Source organism: Micromesistius poutassou (genome assembly GCF_964030765.1).
Source record: "Micromesistius poutassou genome assembly, chromosome: 11".
Lineage (NCBI taxonomy): Eukaryota > Metazoa > Chordata > Actinopteri > Gadiformes > Gadidae > Micromesistius > Micromesistius poutassou.
Genome location: NC_140281.1, coordinates 18,155,123 through 18,172,892, shown reverse-complemented (window position 1 = coordinate 18,172,892; position 17,770 = coordinate 18,155,123). Strand labels below are relative to the sequence as shown.

At 41.9% G+C, this 17,770-nt stretch overlaps 1 protein-coding gene across 1 annotated transcript; it reads left to right on the top strand.

The window, feature by feature from the left end:
* Positions 1-1,241: 1,241 nt before the first annotated feature.
* On the top strand, positions 1,242-2,228 carry mc4r (melanocortin 4 receptor; the record flags this gene model as incomplete). The annotated part of the gene is made up of 1 exon (XM_084475278.1): positions 1,242-2,228. One exon carries the CDS (start codon positions 1,242-1,244, stop codon positions 2,226-2,228), a length of 987 nt encoding a protein of 328 aa, XP_084331404.1.
* Positions 2,229-17,770: the final 15,542 nt, after the last annotated feature.

Sequence of the window (17,770 nt, the reverse complement as noted above, 5' to 3'; positions counted from 1 at the left end):
CTGGAAACATGATTTCTGCCTGAGTCACAACAGATTCAGCAGCAATGATGGTGAAAACTACCACTCAAGTAGTCAAAGACAAATTCAAAGGTAAACATTTTGCTACCCATCTTAAAAAATCGTATAGTATTTAACAGACTCTGTTAAATCATTTCTGAATGCTTTTAAGTGCTTTGAATTTGAATATGGATTAATTATGTATCACAATTTGCATGCTGTGATTTTCTCATTCATATTAAGGATTAGCTCTTTAATTTAATACATATTAAACCTGCAGAATATAGTTCCTGGCATTATCCTTTGTCTGTTGATACAGGAAAATAAACCCAAGAAAATATGACTGCAATGGTCCATGTAGCAGGGTGCTTCACTATGGGAGATTCTCACACTTCTTAAGTAGCACTAGGTGAAACATAACCAGCTATTGTGGTAAACTAGGCTTAAATGTATGCATTCATATTAAACGGATAGATACAAAAATGCCCAAAATGCTAATTGATCATTATTATATCATTCTATTATATTATGTTTTTATTTTAACTTTCTGTAGTGCGGCTTTGCCATTTATTCTTGAATCACCCGTTCCGTAATAACTCCCCTCCTTCATACATCTGTGATCTGATTGGACATTACAGCATTTCAGCTTGTGTGCATGCATGTGTCTGTGTACGTGCGTGTGTGTGTGCGTGTGTGTGAGGGTGTGTATTTAACGGTACAATAGTGAAGAGAGGCAAAGGCAAGCCACAGCGACCGTGATTAGTAGACCTGCTTGCAAACTGTTCTCTGCTGTGTCTCCCTCTCTCCCTCTGTCTCTCCCGCTCTCTCTCTCTTCCTTCAGATTCAACCTACTGATTTATTATTCCTCTTTACTATCTCTTCGTCACTCTCTTCCTCCATCCTCGTGCGTGTTTCAACAGTCTTCAAAGCTCATTCCCTTCCCATAGGTGAGTGGCAGGATGTGAGGCGGTGGGGGGCTGGTGATGGGCTGGGGGTCTGGCGGCGGCAGCTCATCACTTGACAGACCAGAGAGCAGAAGACCTTGGACGACAATGCGTGGCTTTTTTCAACCAAACTGATCAGTTGTGGGAGAGAGGGCAACGGCTGCTTTTTCTCTTCCCTTTCATTTCTGCCTCTGCCGGTGGTGACTCACACCACGCCTTCCCGTGGCGGGGAACAGAGCGGCGATGACCGAAGAGGGATGGATTAATAACAGCCAACATCCAAGACGTCCGCCACACACTATGAACGCCACTCAGTCGGATGGGCTCATCCAGGCGTACCACCACAACGCCAGCCACCGGGCGACCGCTCTGCCGACCCATCCTGACGCCAAGGAGGACCCCGCCTCGTCGGGCTGCTACGAGCAGCTCCTCATCTCCCCTGAGGTCTTCCTCACCCTGGGCATCATCAGCCTGCTGGAGAACATCCTGGTGATCGCAGCCATCGTGAAGAACAAGAACCTCCACTCGCCCATGTACTTCTTCATCTGCAGCCTGGCGGTGGCCGACATGCTGGTGAGCGTGTCCAACGCCTCGGAGACCATCGTCATCTCGCTGATCAACAGCGACAGCCTCCCCATCCCCGTCACGCTCATCAAGAGCATGGACAACGTGTTCGACTCGCTGATCTGCAGCTCGCTGCTGGCCTCCATCTGCAGCCTGCTGGCCATCGCCGTGGACCGCTACATCACCATCTTCTACGCCCTGCGCTACCACAACATCGTGACGGTGCGGCGGGCCATGCTGGTGATCGCTGGCATCTGGGCGTGCTGCACGGGCTCGGGCGTCCTCTTCATCGTCTACTCTGAGAGCACCACGGTGCTCATCTGCCTCATCACCATGTTCCTCACCATGCTGGTGCTGATGGCCTCGCTGTACGTGCACATGTTCCTGCTGGCGAGGCTGCACATGAAGCGCATCGCCGCGTTGCCGGGCAACGCACCCATCCACCAGCGCGCCAACATGAAGGGCGCCATCACGCTCACCATCCTGCTGGGCGTGTTTGTGGTGTGCTGGGCGCCCTTCTTCCTGCACCTCATCCTCATGATCTCCTGCCCCAGGAACCCCTACTGCACCTGCTTCATGTCCCAGTTCCCGATGTACCTCATCCTCATCATGTGCAACTCCGTCATAGACCCCATCATCTACGCCTTCCGCAGCCAGGAGATGAGGAAGACCTTCAAGGAGATCTGCTGCTGCTGCTACGGCCTGTCCCAGCTGTGCTTGTGAGAGAGAGATTGTATACGCTACAGGAGAGGTGGTGGAAAGGGTGTTGGGGAAGTAAATATGCTGCTACAGAAAGGAAACTTTGGGATTGGTTTGAAATCAGTTTGAGGTGTGAAGTGGTTCTGGGTTGGTGTTGCTTTGTTCTGATTGTTCTGGGGAAACTGAACAGGGCTGCACTTGATTCATGAAAGCACGTCAGTCAGCTGCCTGGGGTTTAGGACAGACTCAGCCAGTGGGAGAGGTAGGTTTACAACATGTTGTAGATAGGAACTTGCCTTGCGATGCTTCTCCTTAAAGCTGATTTTTTTCTTTTGCTTTTGTATTTAGTACATGTAGTACCATTCAAAAAGTGCAATTTAACCTTGATAAAAACCGTGTGACAGGGTATTCGTACGTTTAATATATATGTGTTGCTTGAAGATGTGTTTACTTGTCAGAACTTATATTTTTTATTATCTTCACAAGCAAATCAGGAATGACATTCATCTTTAAAAGATATGTTGAAATATGTATATATTTATCAGTTGAGACACAGGTGATGAGGGTTTGTACAGCAATGAAAGTAGAGAAGAAACAAAGAGAAAGAAAAAAGGATATGAATATTTTTATTGTTTTGTTTTTGATGATCAAATCTGAAATGATCGCAGTAAGGCTTACAACGTATGGAGAATAATTAATGTTCAGTTTTTATGTGCACAAGAACAAAAAAAGTATTATGTATTGTGTTGAAAATGACCTCAAGATCTGACATCAGAGACCAACGAGTCTGCTTAGGCTACTGATATTTGCTTTGACGCTTTCAAAGCCGCTATGAAATGCCTTCTGTGACCTGGTAGCTCGCTTTGAAATGTCGCAACACAAAGGCAATTTGCACACGTGACTGAAAAAATATATATTTTGTTGACTCTTCAGTTAAAAAGACAAAAAATAAAGACCAAATGTATTTATATTCTGAATGTATTACTGCATTAACATGTGATGTACTATCTTTGCCTTAAATATGTGCCACAAAAAAAGAAAAAAGAAAATGGAGTTTTCTATTCATCTGTGGTAGTCTTTCATGAGCAGCTTCAATTCTTGCATTAATAAAAAAGTAATGCAGTCTAATGTCCTCATCAGTGTGTTTTTTTTTTAAATCTAAATGCTCTAAGCCCGTCTAAGCCTTTGATAGGTCAGATTACATTTGTGCTAGTATTTATATTTGAATTTACATTTTAAAAGAAGAACAAATGCACACCACTGAAATGAAGCAACTCATGGTGTTCCCCCCCCCCCCTCCCCAAGCAGGCGTGTTTACCAGTCTCTCCTCATTGACTTTAACCTTTGAGCAAATATTACTCTGTTGACATTTAACCTGCAAACAAACAGGATATAAGAGATGCAAAGATAGTCCACTTATGTGGTTTTGCTGCTACACAGCGATGCGACAGCTATCAGATTCCTGCCGTGGATCCGCTATCAAGGATCATCTCATGGATACTTGAATAATAATAATAGTTTGAATCATTCTTTAATAAATAACATTCAGTTTCTATCTCCGCAAGCCAACTGATTCTCCGATGTCCTTCATCGCTTTGAAGCCAAACAAAGCATCACAGGCCAGTGAATTGATTCAAGGTTTATTCATCATAATATCAGGGTGAGCCATTGTACACACAGGGGGGGTTTGACTCACTCCCATTCAGTATTACACGTCAAACTGAATCACATTCTGGCTCAGAACTAACATGGCCCCACTGGCTCCATGCTGACAGGGATATATAATGTCATCATACTAGTTTATTGGACAGATAACGTTGAGGTTGTGCCCTTGTGGATGACTCAATTGGACAATACTTTTATTGTTCATCTTCTTTGTAGCTCATCAAGGACTTATGATGCGGAGAGCAGCCTGATTCGAATGAGCCGAGGTTGACTCTGCTGCTGGGTTGATTGGACACTGCACATAATAGCGGCATTTGCTACCTAGTCAGGTACTATCTGATACAAATAATTAATGCACTTAAATGTTGTTCTGAGCTGACTGAACTGTGCGCTCTGCAGTCCGATTTGAATTGCAAACATTTCTGAGTGGAATATTAAAAAAACCGGACAAAAAGAAAATAAAGAATGAAAAAGGATTAAGGAGTCAAAATGTAAGATTCAAACAGGTAGACCAAAGAAACACATTATGAATGATTTTCATTTGTAAAATTCTTATCTGGATAAAATATATTTGCGTATATATAAAGCTGAGTACTAATTTGTTAGCACAACAATGGGAGAAGTACTTCAGACTGCAAAGCAGGTGCTGAACGTCCAATAGAATTGATCTCTATGAATTAGGATTCCCCAAATCTGCCTTGGAGACTAAATTTCAAAGTCCCCCGTCTCATTAACAATCATAAACTACATTTTATCAAGGTCTCTGTTTTGGTCATTTTAAAGGGGAACCCTAATGCCAATAGGAATTTGTATTCCTGTGTTTCTGTAAAGGCCAAACATCGGCTTATGGTTTCTGTGTCGCTAAAGGGCACCTATTTTACCGCAAGAGTGATATGAAATGGTAAACTTTGCAAGCCATTCAAAATAAGTGAGTACTTTATCAACCCTAGCTGGGAGAATCGGGATGTAGCCATTTGTGACATAGATGTACATGTCTGGTAACATGCCTGTGGAGTGGCGGTTCACTCACCACCGTGTAGAAAATGTATTTTTATAGCTAATGTAGAGTTAAGTGTTGCCCTGAGAGAGAGACGTTCACATCTACTGCTCCTCGTGTGGCCCTGCGTGGTTGACTCGCTGCTGGCATGGGCTGTGTTCATGTGTGCAGTTAGGGTTGAAATTGAAGCCTAAGGTGAGCCACAGAGATTACCTTAGAGAAGTTTAAATGCAGTCCGTTTAACGTTTGAACCGGGATGGATTCCAGTTCCCTGTCACTAGTAAGCCAAGCTATGGAAATGCTTTCCAGATAAAATGGAAAGTAAATGCAAAATATTAAGAAAGCTAAATTATATATTCAGGAGAGAAAATAATGTATTGTCAAAAATATATTGTGTGTACATATACAGTAAGTACAATAGTACAATACTTTGATATAATATTACAGTTTTTTTCAATTGCTTGAACACGTTTTGCAAAACTTGGCTCATTGTGGCAAAACTCAACACACAAGCAAATAAGACAACACTGGGAAATATAGCATTCACATCGATGTCAAATTGAAACTCTGCTATAGAAACCTAACAATCCTTTATCAAAATGTCACTCTGATGACAAAATGATACACACATGTATCATATGAATACACTTTCAGATCAGCAGCAACATAAACCACTGCAGTCTTTCATGTTCACTGTTTTTATTCAGTTCCACAGAAGGCACGTTTTCACAACCTCCAAAAGATCAAATAATCAATACTGTACATTTCAGTAGGCCTACTGTACATTACAGTGCAGTAAATTCATTTTAAGCAAAAATAAACTGTACTGTACCGTAAACATAGAAAAACACAGCAATTGTGCGTGGGTGGGCTTATGGATCCTGCCGTCTGAGGGGTCTTGCCACAGGATCTCATCAACATCACAAGCAATGTTTTCTCCCGCTAGGAAAAATATTGCCTTGTGTGCCGAATCCATCCATAGACCGAGTCGGCAAGCAAGGAAACGTCACTTCCGGTCAGGGCCGTGGGGGAAAACAAACCGTTTTCCCCATACACACTCATGCAAAAAGGCGGTATTTTAAACCTTTGTCAAACGCTTGTCCGCTGTCATTTCTTGGTTTGAATCACTTGTATATGCTGTCAAAGGGCTATATATTAAAAAAATTATCATGATCGGGTCGATTGTTGTCCGTATATTTTTTAAAAAGTGGATCTTTCACAGTTGGTCTTCCCCCACAGCGTTGAGTCTAGGTGGGTGTTCCCTTGGTCGCCGGCTGGATCTATATCGTAAAAACGCGGCAAGTGTTTTAGAAATGGCAAGTAAGGGGGCAAGTATACGACTTCAAATTGATTTTGGTTGGTGAATAAAATCCGGACCAGAACAGCCCAATAGAAACTAACTTTATCACAGACAACAACAAACATAGGCTGCTCTGATCTGTCCTGTACAGCTGCATCAAGAAGTGCATATAGAAATGTGATGATATGTTGGGTTTTGTAGGGACCTATTTTTGCATGATGATGCAGTAGCCCTCAAAGACTTATGTCAGCATACTATGAGATATTTCCCCTGCGCTGCCCCAGGACGTGCAACGTTACTGTAGGCCTATTGGTTTTCTTCTTTTTTTACAGTACTGTATACTGTACTTTTATGTAGCTACCATACACAGTACTGAAACATCTCAATGTACGCAATCACAGTATGTCACAAAACGACCACTTTTGTTCCAAAAGGAGCATTAGCCTTTAACCCTCAGGGATGCAAACAGCGCGCTTTTCGGCGGCCGGCTGTTTGGGTGACTTGTGTGAATCGTGTAGATCCGATGAGTTTTTTTTTTTTTTTTTGGGGGGGGGGGGGGGGGGGTCTGGGAGGGTCTGAGGGTCTGATTATAATTTCATCAACAGTAATTCTGTATTGCATCAACGGTAGATGCAATACAGAATTACTGTTGATGAAATTATAATCAGACCCTCAGACGCGGCGCCAAACTCCAGGGTCAGACTAGTGAAAATCCTTGCAGCGCGAGATACAGGTGCGCGCGCCCTGCCGAAACAACTGGCTTCGCGTGCGCAGCGTTCTGATTTACTGTTTTCTCGTAGACTGTATCTATGCATTTACTTATTTGGTAGATGATCTACCAATCACGGGGGGGGGGGGGGGGTTATTATCGATAATAGAAAATGCGGATCATTTTCTTTCTCGTGTGTCTCGTTTTTCGCCCGTGCCTAAAACCGCCACTGCTTATAATGCTAAAGCCCAGTTCAGGCCAAAGATTCGCGACGCAACTGCTTGCAACTCGCGACTTCTTGTGACGAGACGGCTGAGACGTTCTAAAAACGGGGCAGTTCACACTGCTGCACCGGGCGGCGATTATTTTTATTTTGGTTGAGAGTAGGCTAGAGTTGCTGTGTTTCGCCATTCTCCACTACTTCTGCATTGTAGTAATTCGCTGGAGCTTAGTTTGTTTAGATCCCGCTAGTTGCATTGCATTCTTTCGTAGTGGCGACTTCTCTACTGCAAGGGAAGCTCGGCTTCACCTAAAATTTCGAAAATGAAATGGTCAGATATATAGGCCTACTGTTGTGTTAACATTTCATTGATTAAAAATGCGTTAGAACACGTCCATCTCGAAGACGAGTCCGTTCAGAATCAGCTGCTTATCGCAGGTCGACTGACTCGATTTCCTTCTCACTTACGTGTTTAATTTGCGTGTGTTTAGACAGATGGGCGCGCACACACACGCGCACACCAAGCATCACCCGCATTCATTCATTCTATTAAATACTCACTCGCGGTAAAACTATGTTTTTTCCCACGATCAAATACTCATCAATCCTAAAAGTAATGGGCTTGTACACGATGTCTGGGTCAAGAACATATGTGTTTGCTGTACGGTGTTTGCAGATGCATTGATTTTTACTTACCGCTGTATCAGCTGTTCTTTCCCAAATAACTTTGTTTTGGAAGCCTGGAATATACTTTGCTCGAATGTATTATTGTTATTATTATTTTAACGGATGGCATAGCCTACTATACTTCATTCATGTTCATTCATGCAGGGAAAAAAATGTTTCCACAATCCACACGCTATTTCTATGCAGTTTCACACGTATGAATAATCTTTGACATCATAATATTTAACATGCAAGTGTAGTGGTGCCTGGTTGCTGCGGGGGAAAATCAGCTTTGCGCCGGGTGCAAACTGACACATGCGTCGGTGTAGAAAGTCAATTGCGCCGGCCGCAAGATAGGGCCCTTCTTCTGTTTGGCGCACATGGCCAATTTGCATACGCGCACAGGACTGTCGGAATGGGAACACGTCGGACTGGCAGCATTACGGGGTTAAAAATAAATAAGAAAAGCGGAATCAATTTGTGGCGCTCGTTGTTCAATATTGGCCAATGTGTGGGCTTATTTTATCAACAGGCGGCACTGCTTTTTTAAGGATACTAAAATCATTTAATACATTTTAATTTAGTCAAATAGATTGCTGAAGGTGGCGCAGGGCACATTGAGGAAAGGGGGCTGAGTGAACTACTTTGCTCTCCGTTATGATACAGAAAGTCTAGGGTGATCAGACGTCCCGGTTTCAGTCTGGTCGCGTTATGCTACAGTATGGCTAAAATATTCAACTCTTCATTTGCAGAATGAGAGAATTTGATGAGAGTGCGGCACTTACTGTGCAACAAGTGGATAAAGGATGTAAAACCAGTTGGAAGTGGCCTTGGCTAAAAGTTGAAACTGCAATTGAGGTCAAGGCAGTCAACGCAATTTCAAACTATCAGACTTTTTAAAAAAAATTGAAAAAAACGGATGTGCTAAATGCACTCTCTGCGTTAAAGAGATAAATTATGGTTCCAGAGGGCTGCATGCCCTGTTGGAACACTGCCAGAGCACAATACACACACAGAGAGTGGCCTCCATCGTATCTACCCTAAGTGTGGCCCAGCTCCTCTGTAAGGACAATCCTTTACCAGCTACCAGCCAGAATCAGGCCTCAGCAGCCGAAAAGATCAGGGAAAGTGTAGTACTCCCGATTCCAATGTGCAATCGGATTGCCAATGGAGAGGTGTGTGTGTGTGTGTGTGTGTGTGTGTGTGTGTGTGTGTGTGTGTGTGTGTGTGTGTGTGTGTGTGTGTGTGTGTGTGTGTGTGTGTGTGTGTGTTGAAGACTGTTAAACAAAATTAACGTTTGTGGATTTTCATTTTAAGAATTTCAGTTTGCACTTTGTCTGTGTATAGGGTGGGCCGGGGATGGCAGAGGTTGGTGGAAATGTCATTATTTGATATTTGTTGCGGGGGCTCGGGCTTTGAAAATCTCTCTCTTTTTTGACCATAGGTCTGTTTGCATCCCTGAACCCTGCAATACAGGACATGTGATACAGTAATGTGATATGGTACAGTACTGTAAATACTCTACTTACAGTCTGAGTAGAGTAGAAAGTAGAGAGTTGAAGACATACCTGTTTTCCGGTCAGAATGTCCTCATTACGGATTAAACTGTGAAACAGCTTAGATTAGGGTGGACTCTGCCCAGCTTCCCTCATAGTCAGGCCATGATTTATGACATGGTCCACCAAAGTTGCTCTTATGTCATCTGAAATAATGGTCCGTGGATGTCCTCTTCGACCATGTCCTCCTCTGTCTCTGTGCTCCTCTTCAAAGTTCTCAAAATGGCTTAACTGAGGTTTTTTTTAAGCTGGCTGATTTATGTTCAGTTTTGTAAGTAAGTGTTTTCATGTGTGTATCTAAGTATTTTCAATTTTCAAATTGTTGCACAATTGCAACTAAAGTGCAAAGCAGCGCTTTTGTTTAAGGTATAGTTACATGTGTTTAAGGTATAGTTTCAAAGACTTCAAGTTGTGTTACTTTGGTCTAAGCATGTGTCTATAGTGTTCAAGCAATTGGCAAAAACTGTATTTAACACATATTTAAATCATATTAATTTGAGGAGAGAGAAATATGAAGGATTTTTGGTGCAACACCCACACTTACGCAAATGTAAAACTAATTGTCAGTCCGTTTTTACATTCATTTTTCACAGAACATGATGACACCCTCACCATTGGAAGCAAAATGACCTTATCTGATATCTAATAGCTTTCAAATCTGGTGAACAGACATTTTCCCAAACGTGTCCGGAAAGAATACATTGAGAAAAAACAAATCATCCATGTTATTAAGATAACAAAGTCAATTATTGTGAATTAATACCAATTATATATTGCTTACAACTCCATTGTATGGTCACTATGGAGTGACCAAATGGTCACTATGGAGTGGTCAAATAATAAATAATAAATGGTGATGGTGAATGGAATAAACTCCTGTCTCTATCTCCTGCCCTCAGCAGGAACACACAGTCAGAGGGGCTGGTTAGTAAGCTTTTGTCAGAGACGTTTAATGTAACCTCAGGTCCTTTGCTCCGTCTTGAAACTGGAAAGGACAACCATCAAACAGCATGTTGCATGTTATCTGCAAGATACATTTATGTTGTTCAGAAAAAACGACAATGTAAATATATAAATACATATGAAATATTGATTTTATTAAGAGTAGATTACAAAAGCTTGCAGTGTACTACTCTTTACTTTACTTCTCAAGGTTTTTGGTTTGCAAAGTGACAGCCTTGCAACCTTCTGGTTACCAGGCAACCCACTCTACCTCGTGAGCCACATGCCACCCTATACAAAATGAAGCCAACGGCGTTCCGCCAACTCTCCTGAGCCGCAGAAGAAGCGTGACCTTTGAGATGTGGTGCTGCAGCGGGCGGCCCTGGGCCCCGGGGCTCTGAAGGGCACGGTGTCAGGCTAGTATCAAGGTCCCGCCGCATGACCTTTGAGTTCCTGTCCATGGTGTCTTGAGTTCGGATGACCGGTCAGAACGAGTTAACGCCATGTAAAATAAATATACAGTTATAAGCTTTAGAGTAGTGCCTTCAATGTTTATTGGCTGATTCACACGTGCCCTAGATGTTCCCCGATACACGTACAGGTATATATGATTGAGTCATCTGTTGTAATATTCTTATCCCATATGGCATTGATAAAGTAAATCTACAGCTTAACAAATGGTTTTATTTGTGTTTGACTTTGAATATCATGGACCTATGACCATGTTTTCCGCTGGATAGTGTATATTACTAGTTTCCTATTGTGTGAATGCACAAAACATTGGTTTAGTAGTTTTATATATATATTTAACATAGACGAGCAGAGGAAGGGGGAGGGGGTTCGACACCCATGGAAGGGTCTGTGTATTGTAAGGCGATTCCAAGGCTTTGGGGATAACCCTGGGCGCGTGGAGGACGCAGCGTGGCATGGCTCAAAGGCACGCGGGCAGAGTAAGTGGTGATCCTGGGCAGAGGAGAACAAAAGTTAGGATTAGGCAAGGTGACGACAATAGGAATACACTCCAGGGTGGTTAGTTACCCACAGTGACCCACTGAACTGATCTGAAGGCATTGGTCCTGAGATGATAAGAGCTGGATTGATGAGTGGATGGATGGCAGGTGTGTTTGTGACAACGGGGGAGGTCACCAGCTCCGAAGGGGAACCCCTGGACTGGTCTATTCCATGTCGACCACAGTCACAGTGGTTAATGGTAAAATAGTAAAAAAAATAGTAGTTATATAATAGTTGGTCCGTTTAAATGTAATTTACATTGGGTTGTGCCGTGTGCCGTCGTGCTGTGACTTTCTGTGTTTTGTGGCTTTATGTTTTCCTGTTTTTCAAATTTTCAAAGACTTTTGATTGTGCAGTTTGTTTGCCAAATCTAGACTATCATTGTTAACAAATTGGAATCACACGTGGCAAAAACACGACAGACAACACACTCTTTTATCACTGTTTGCACAATAAACAGAAACATGCAGATGAAACTACATGAAGCAAAGCATCTGGCCCACGGTAATCTGTAGGGGTTGCCTGGCAACAGTCCAGTCCCAGTCTAGTCGCGGAACAATTTGTGTTGGGGCAGCCAAATTAATTATTAAATAAAAAAACAAATCTGTTTTGATTAGTTGTATTAGCTTTGCCTTAATGATGGCGCGTGTGGAACTGTTATGTGTATATATATATATATATATATATATATATATATATATAAGCAATAGCACACGAGAGGTTGTACTGTCATACCGAACATCAGCGGGGCTCTGGGTTGGTCATAGCCGCACGACTGCCGGCCGAGTGGGGAAGATAATCACTTCCGCACACAGCTCTCCCTCCGATGGAAGGGAGGGCACACTAATTCCGATGTGATTAGATTCTCAGAGCTATAATTTCTCTCACCCTATGCTGTCTGTGTAGTGGTGGGAAGTGCTCACACTGAGGCACACACACACACACACACACACACACACACACACACACACACACACACACACACACACTAACTTACGAACAGACGGTTTTCTATCCTGGTTACAAGGGCTAGCAAGTAAACACTTTTTAATTGTTCTTTTTTATTAGAAACAGGGTCAATTATTTATAAACAAATGTGTACAATTCTGAAGCACAGTGATCATCAGTATTTTAATCTAATCATTGTATTTGATGAGTTTACAACAAGAATGCATGTTCTTGGTGAGCTACTATATGACTGTATACAAGGTAAGGTTTCAGAAGGTGACATATTGCAACCCAGTCGCCAGAGAAAAACGTTCCCAGAGTACTCTTCTACGAACGTTGGATACGTAGCTCAGTCAACGTTTCAGGGCCAAAATACGCTACATGTCAACGTTCCATTGTAAAGAGTGGAGACTGCGCCCGCACCACGTGACTTTCAAGTTTCTTATTTCAGCACAGAAGAAATATGGCGGCCAGCCGTGTAAAATGCTACATTTTAGGGCCGTTTCTGTATCTTCACGTTTTTTGATAACATTTTTAGCGAGAAATGTGTACTTTATGTTCACAATCTTGATTCAGAGAATGCATATGAGCTTTAGTTTAGATGTTACGCGGATATAGATAGTTCCTGCCAGCAAAACGTTGTGAACTGACGTAATGCCGTAATACGTTGACAGTATACGTTTTCGTGAACACTGGATTACGTTGCAGTTCAACGTAAAATAGCGAGTTGTACCTACCAACGAGGACATTTCCTGGTTATAAAAAATACATAAATTACCCCCCCCCCCCTTCAACAATCCCGACCGCCCTCCCCTCCCCCGTCAACAACCCCGATCGCCCCTCCCCCCCCTCAACAATCCCGATCGCCCCCCCCGTCAACAATCCCGATCGTCCCCCCCTCCCGTTAACGATAAAAACGGAGTCGCGGGTGTAATCCGCGGGTCACGGTTTTCTTGGGTAGCCTACTTTCAAAACCCACCACAGAAACAGTTGGGGTGTAATATGTATTGTATAATCTTTATGAAAACTCAGTCAGAACTATTAAACACCAGAGGATGGGCGGGGAGGGGCAGTGGACACACACACACACACACACACACACACACACACACACACACACACACACACACACACAATGCATTTCGCTGCTACAACAACAAAAAAATACAAGAAAAAGTTCCCTCTAATATTATTACTTTCAAAACATTGGCCAAAATTAAACACAGAGCTGCCAACTCTCACGGTTTGATCGTGTCCACCCCCCCCCCCCCCTCAATAATCCTGATCGCCCGTCAACAATCCCGATCGCCCCCCCCCTCAACAATCCCGATCGTCCCCCCCCCCCCCCCCCCCCCTTAAATAAATAAATACATATATACATATGTAGGGCAGGCAGCTATAACGCTATGGTTCCCATCGACCACACGACCTGGCCATTATTTAATTTTCTGTTTTATATATTATATAATATAGGCTATTATTATCCCGAAAATATTGATTCTAGGTTCCACGTTGCAAACGACTTCATGAGTTCAAACATAAACATTCATTGTAACATAACATTTGTGTTGAGTGTGTGTGGAGGTATGGGCATCACAAGCCAAATTAAAATGTCGTGCAACTATCGTGCTAGTAAGTGCAGGGAATGAGTCTCACTGCATCATGCTTGATAACCTTTTGGATCACTGTGACATATTATGTCACAGTGATCCAAAGCTAACTGACCATGGCAAGAGAACAGGGGTGGGCTTAGCTCAGGAGGAAGAGCGGATTTACCTGTAACCGGAAGGTTGCTAGTTCGAACCCTGGCTCCTCCTAACTTAATTGAGTTGCTGAGTGTCGAGGTGTCCCTGTGTAAGCCACCTCACCCTAACTGCTCCCGATGAGATGGTTGTTACCTTGCATGGTTGACTCAGCCGTGAATGTGTGTATGGACGGTTCAAAGTTGCTTTGGGTAAAATGTCAGTGGAAGGATGTTTGTTTTTCTATGGAATAAGCAGCTCCATTTGTTGCAAAATATGATACGGCTTGGTGGTAGACCAGTGTATCGCAATACAGCTCACACACAATGACACGGAATTGGTTATTCTAAATGTGTACACGCACTGATTGCATCAGGATGATCGGATGATTATCTCAACAGGCCCGCTTTCCTACATCTCTTGTTGAAGATAATGATACTTCTTCTAGTGTATATATCTTCAGGGATGGCGTATATTTCAGACATGAACTCATTAATAATAATAAGATAATATTTGCACATTGTCAAGCAAAGTGCTTTTGCATAATGATAGCTATAGTTATATGGAGTAGGCCTAGCCCGCTAAATCGTGGCTGAACAATGGCATTATTTCAGCTGTTGCACACACTTCATAAGGGTGTAGGACCGTCTTTGTATCTCTGGCAGGTAGAACTTTGCCCAAGTACAAGACCACTATTTTTTGTCTGAGTTACAGACAATATTACAGAGTTAATGCAACAACATTATAGTACGTTAACCAACATGTCAAAATAGATTTTTATAAGTCTAAAAGTCTAAAACATTGAAGCAATGACTCAATGATGATTATTATCACTGAGTTCTACCAAGTTATTTACAAGCTGTCTGATAATGGAGCAACTAATCGGGATCATATTACAGGTGAACACATTTGATTTGCCAGTCCAAGGATATCTCTTCTTACTATTTCTATTCTTGAGGCTTGTTGTCAGACTCAATGTGGTCTGCTCTGTTGGGGCCAGACATTTTGGACAAGGTTCGGTTGGTAAAATCGGCAGCCTAGATTACTAAGACCCAATGGCTCCAGCCAGTTTTCTGTCAGAATGATATCCTGCTGGATAGATTCAAAATGTTTATTAACAACATCTTTATGCAATTGTAAACAAATATAGAGTCAAAAATCGTTAGTTCTCATGTATTTCATTGATGCTTCCAAACCCTTTGATTGTGTTAATCATAGACAGTTGTTTGTTAAATGGAGGGAGGAGAGCTGGCCTAATACATCGGGAGGATTCTACCCACCGGTATTCCCACCAGACTTTGGAACTCAAATGGGGTAATAGTGTGTAATAGTGTCAGAGCCATTTCGGGTAAACAATGGTGTCAGACAGTACGTACCTGGCACTTAATGTTAGCACTTATTGTATGATGTACGTCCTTGCACTTAAAAATAGTACTTAGCATTGTGTAGCATAATATGCTACACGATGCTAAGTACTATCTAGCTAGGATAATATTATTATCCTAGCTATCTTTGTTTTATACAGGGAATGGGTTAACCTAGTGATTGTTGGTGCTTGGCACTTGTTTCTATGAACATTCTTACTGTAGGATAGTCTTTTTAGCTTTTTCTAGTTTTTTTTGTATTTTATTACAGAAATAATGCCAAATTATGATATTCACACATAAGGTTTAGCGCTGTATGCTTCCAATCCCCCAACAGCTGAGACCATTGTTGGTTCCGCTGTTGAGAGGGGACTTTGGGTTTGTTTGGGATCCCAGCAGAAGAGTGGGTGGGCTTTGGAATCAACAGAGTTATAAAGTTTTAAAAATCATAACTTAACCACCGCTAATTAATGACCGTACTGGCTCTGTCTAGTCAGTCTGAGTCACACTATTGTTTTTGTGTCTGTATACAGAGACTCTGGCAGCTCCTAACTATTTTAAGGTGGACTAATTATCATGTTATGCTGTATTTCTACGTAATAGACCACCTTAATTGTAGTTGAAAAGGAGTTTCACTCGCTCTGACTCGGATGAATGGTCCTGAGATTAGAAGAATGTTTCCTGCGATTTGACCACCATCCCTCATTAAAACATTACAACATCGAGAACAACAGAAATAAATAAAACAGTGGAACTTTGGGTCGCTGTAGCGTCATAAAAACTCATCACATATTATACCTGTTACTTGAATAGCGCTAGTGTGTGGCTACGTAGTTCTGTTTTTATTGTTTTTATACTACTATATACTTTCATACTATCTTTAACACCCAAGGGTATAAAATATATATCATTGGCAAATAACTGAGGATATACGTCCCCCGTATTGTTTTGGGTCCGTTCTTCTTGAGTACATTTTATAATTTGTGGCTGTCTTTCTGATTAAACTTTGTAAAAGAAAATGGCTTTGGGTGGTCTCACAGACCATGGCTGTTTTTAATGGTCGATTTAGATGGCTGAACAAAGACTCAGTGGAAGGCATGAAGAAAAGATGATATCATTTAAAGTTAGGTTTGAAATGTCTTTATCTGACTCACAGCAGCAAAGTATGCCTACTGGGTTCGACCCACTAGTGCAGGCCTATTCAAATGGATCCATATCTGGCGGCTCCTTTTAATAATCAATCCGAATCAATTGTCCCTGAAAAAAGCTGTTTCTGAGCAAGAATGAGAGCTGATTCATTTTCGTCCAATAGGAGACCATGACATCCACTTTGTCCCGCCCCTACCACCTGACCCTGACCCCTGAAAGGCCTGCAGGAGGTATTCCATTCCCTCCCACCGGGGGCCATGGATTCTTGGTTAAAAAAAGGAACCCTGGTCAGAAAGACTGCATGCTAGCTCCACTTCCATATTTCTATTTGTTACACGTCCTTACTTGTTGAGTGACGTTTGATGTCTTTATATGTGTCGTATTTACCTGTACCTAGGGACTGCAGAGGTAAATTAGCCTACGTCTAACTCTGGTGTGATGCATCAAGTGGTTACATTTATGTTTTAATTGCACATGGTCCCTTTCAAATAAAATGTAAATTGAATTCAATAAGGTTCTTCTTCACCTTATGGAAGATGTTCTTCTTCCATACATAGAAACATATATCTAACATACAATATAGAAAAGTCTGTTCATAAACTTCTACATGAACCTGTGTTCATGTGGAAGACGTTCTTCTTCCATAAAGGTGAAGAAGAACATCATTTCACCTATTCCAAAAGGACCTAGGTCCGACACTATCGGTCAGAGGACTCAAAGCTCTTGCAGCAGATTAAGAATGCTGCTAGATTGGCTAATGGCTGCAGCCATTTATTTTGATTCTTAATTTGAAAAATATGAATTAAATTAATAATACTAAGAGTACGAGATTTCGATGTTCAAGAAATGTATGAACTGACTATTTTGTATGTTCAATCAACAAATTGTGAATAAGCACTCTTACTTAAGTGGTGAATTGTATTAAGGGTATTAAATGTTGTTTTTTATGTTCACATGTAAGTGTAAATATAAGTGTAAATATAAATAGATAATTAAGGTTAATTCTTAATGTCAATAATCTGGACTTAATTGAATTCACTGTGCATCACTTTGGAAATCATCTGCTAAATGACCAAACAGAAAAAGGAAGATAAGCGAAAAATAAATAAATAAATAATAAAAAATTACAATTCTAAATTTGGTGGTAAATAGAGACTAAAATCAAACAACATGAAGGTTGTGCATCTAAGACCATCATTCTGAGCCGAGTATTCAGAAACTGCTGGTTTAGTGGAATCCGGATCTGCTCTATAGTGGAAATCCATGACATCTTCTGTGAGAGGTCATCTGTCCGCTG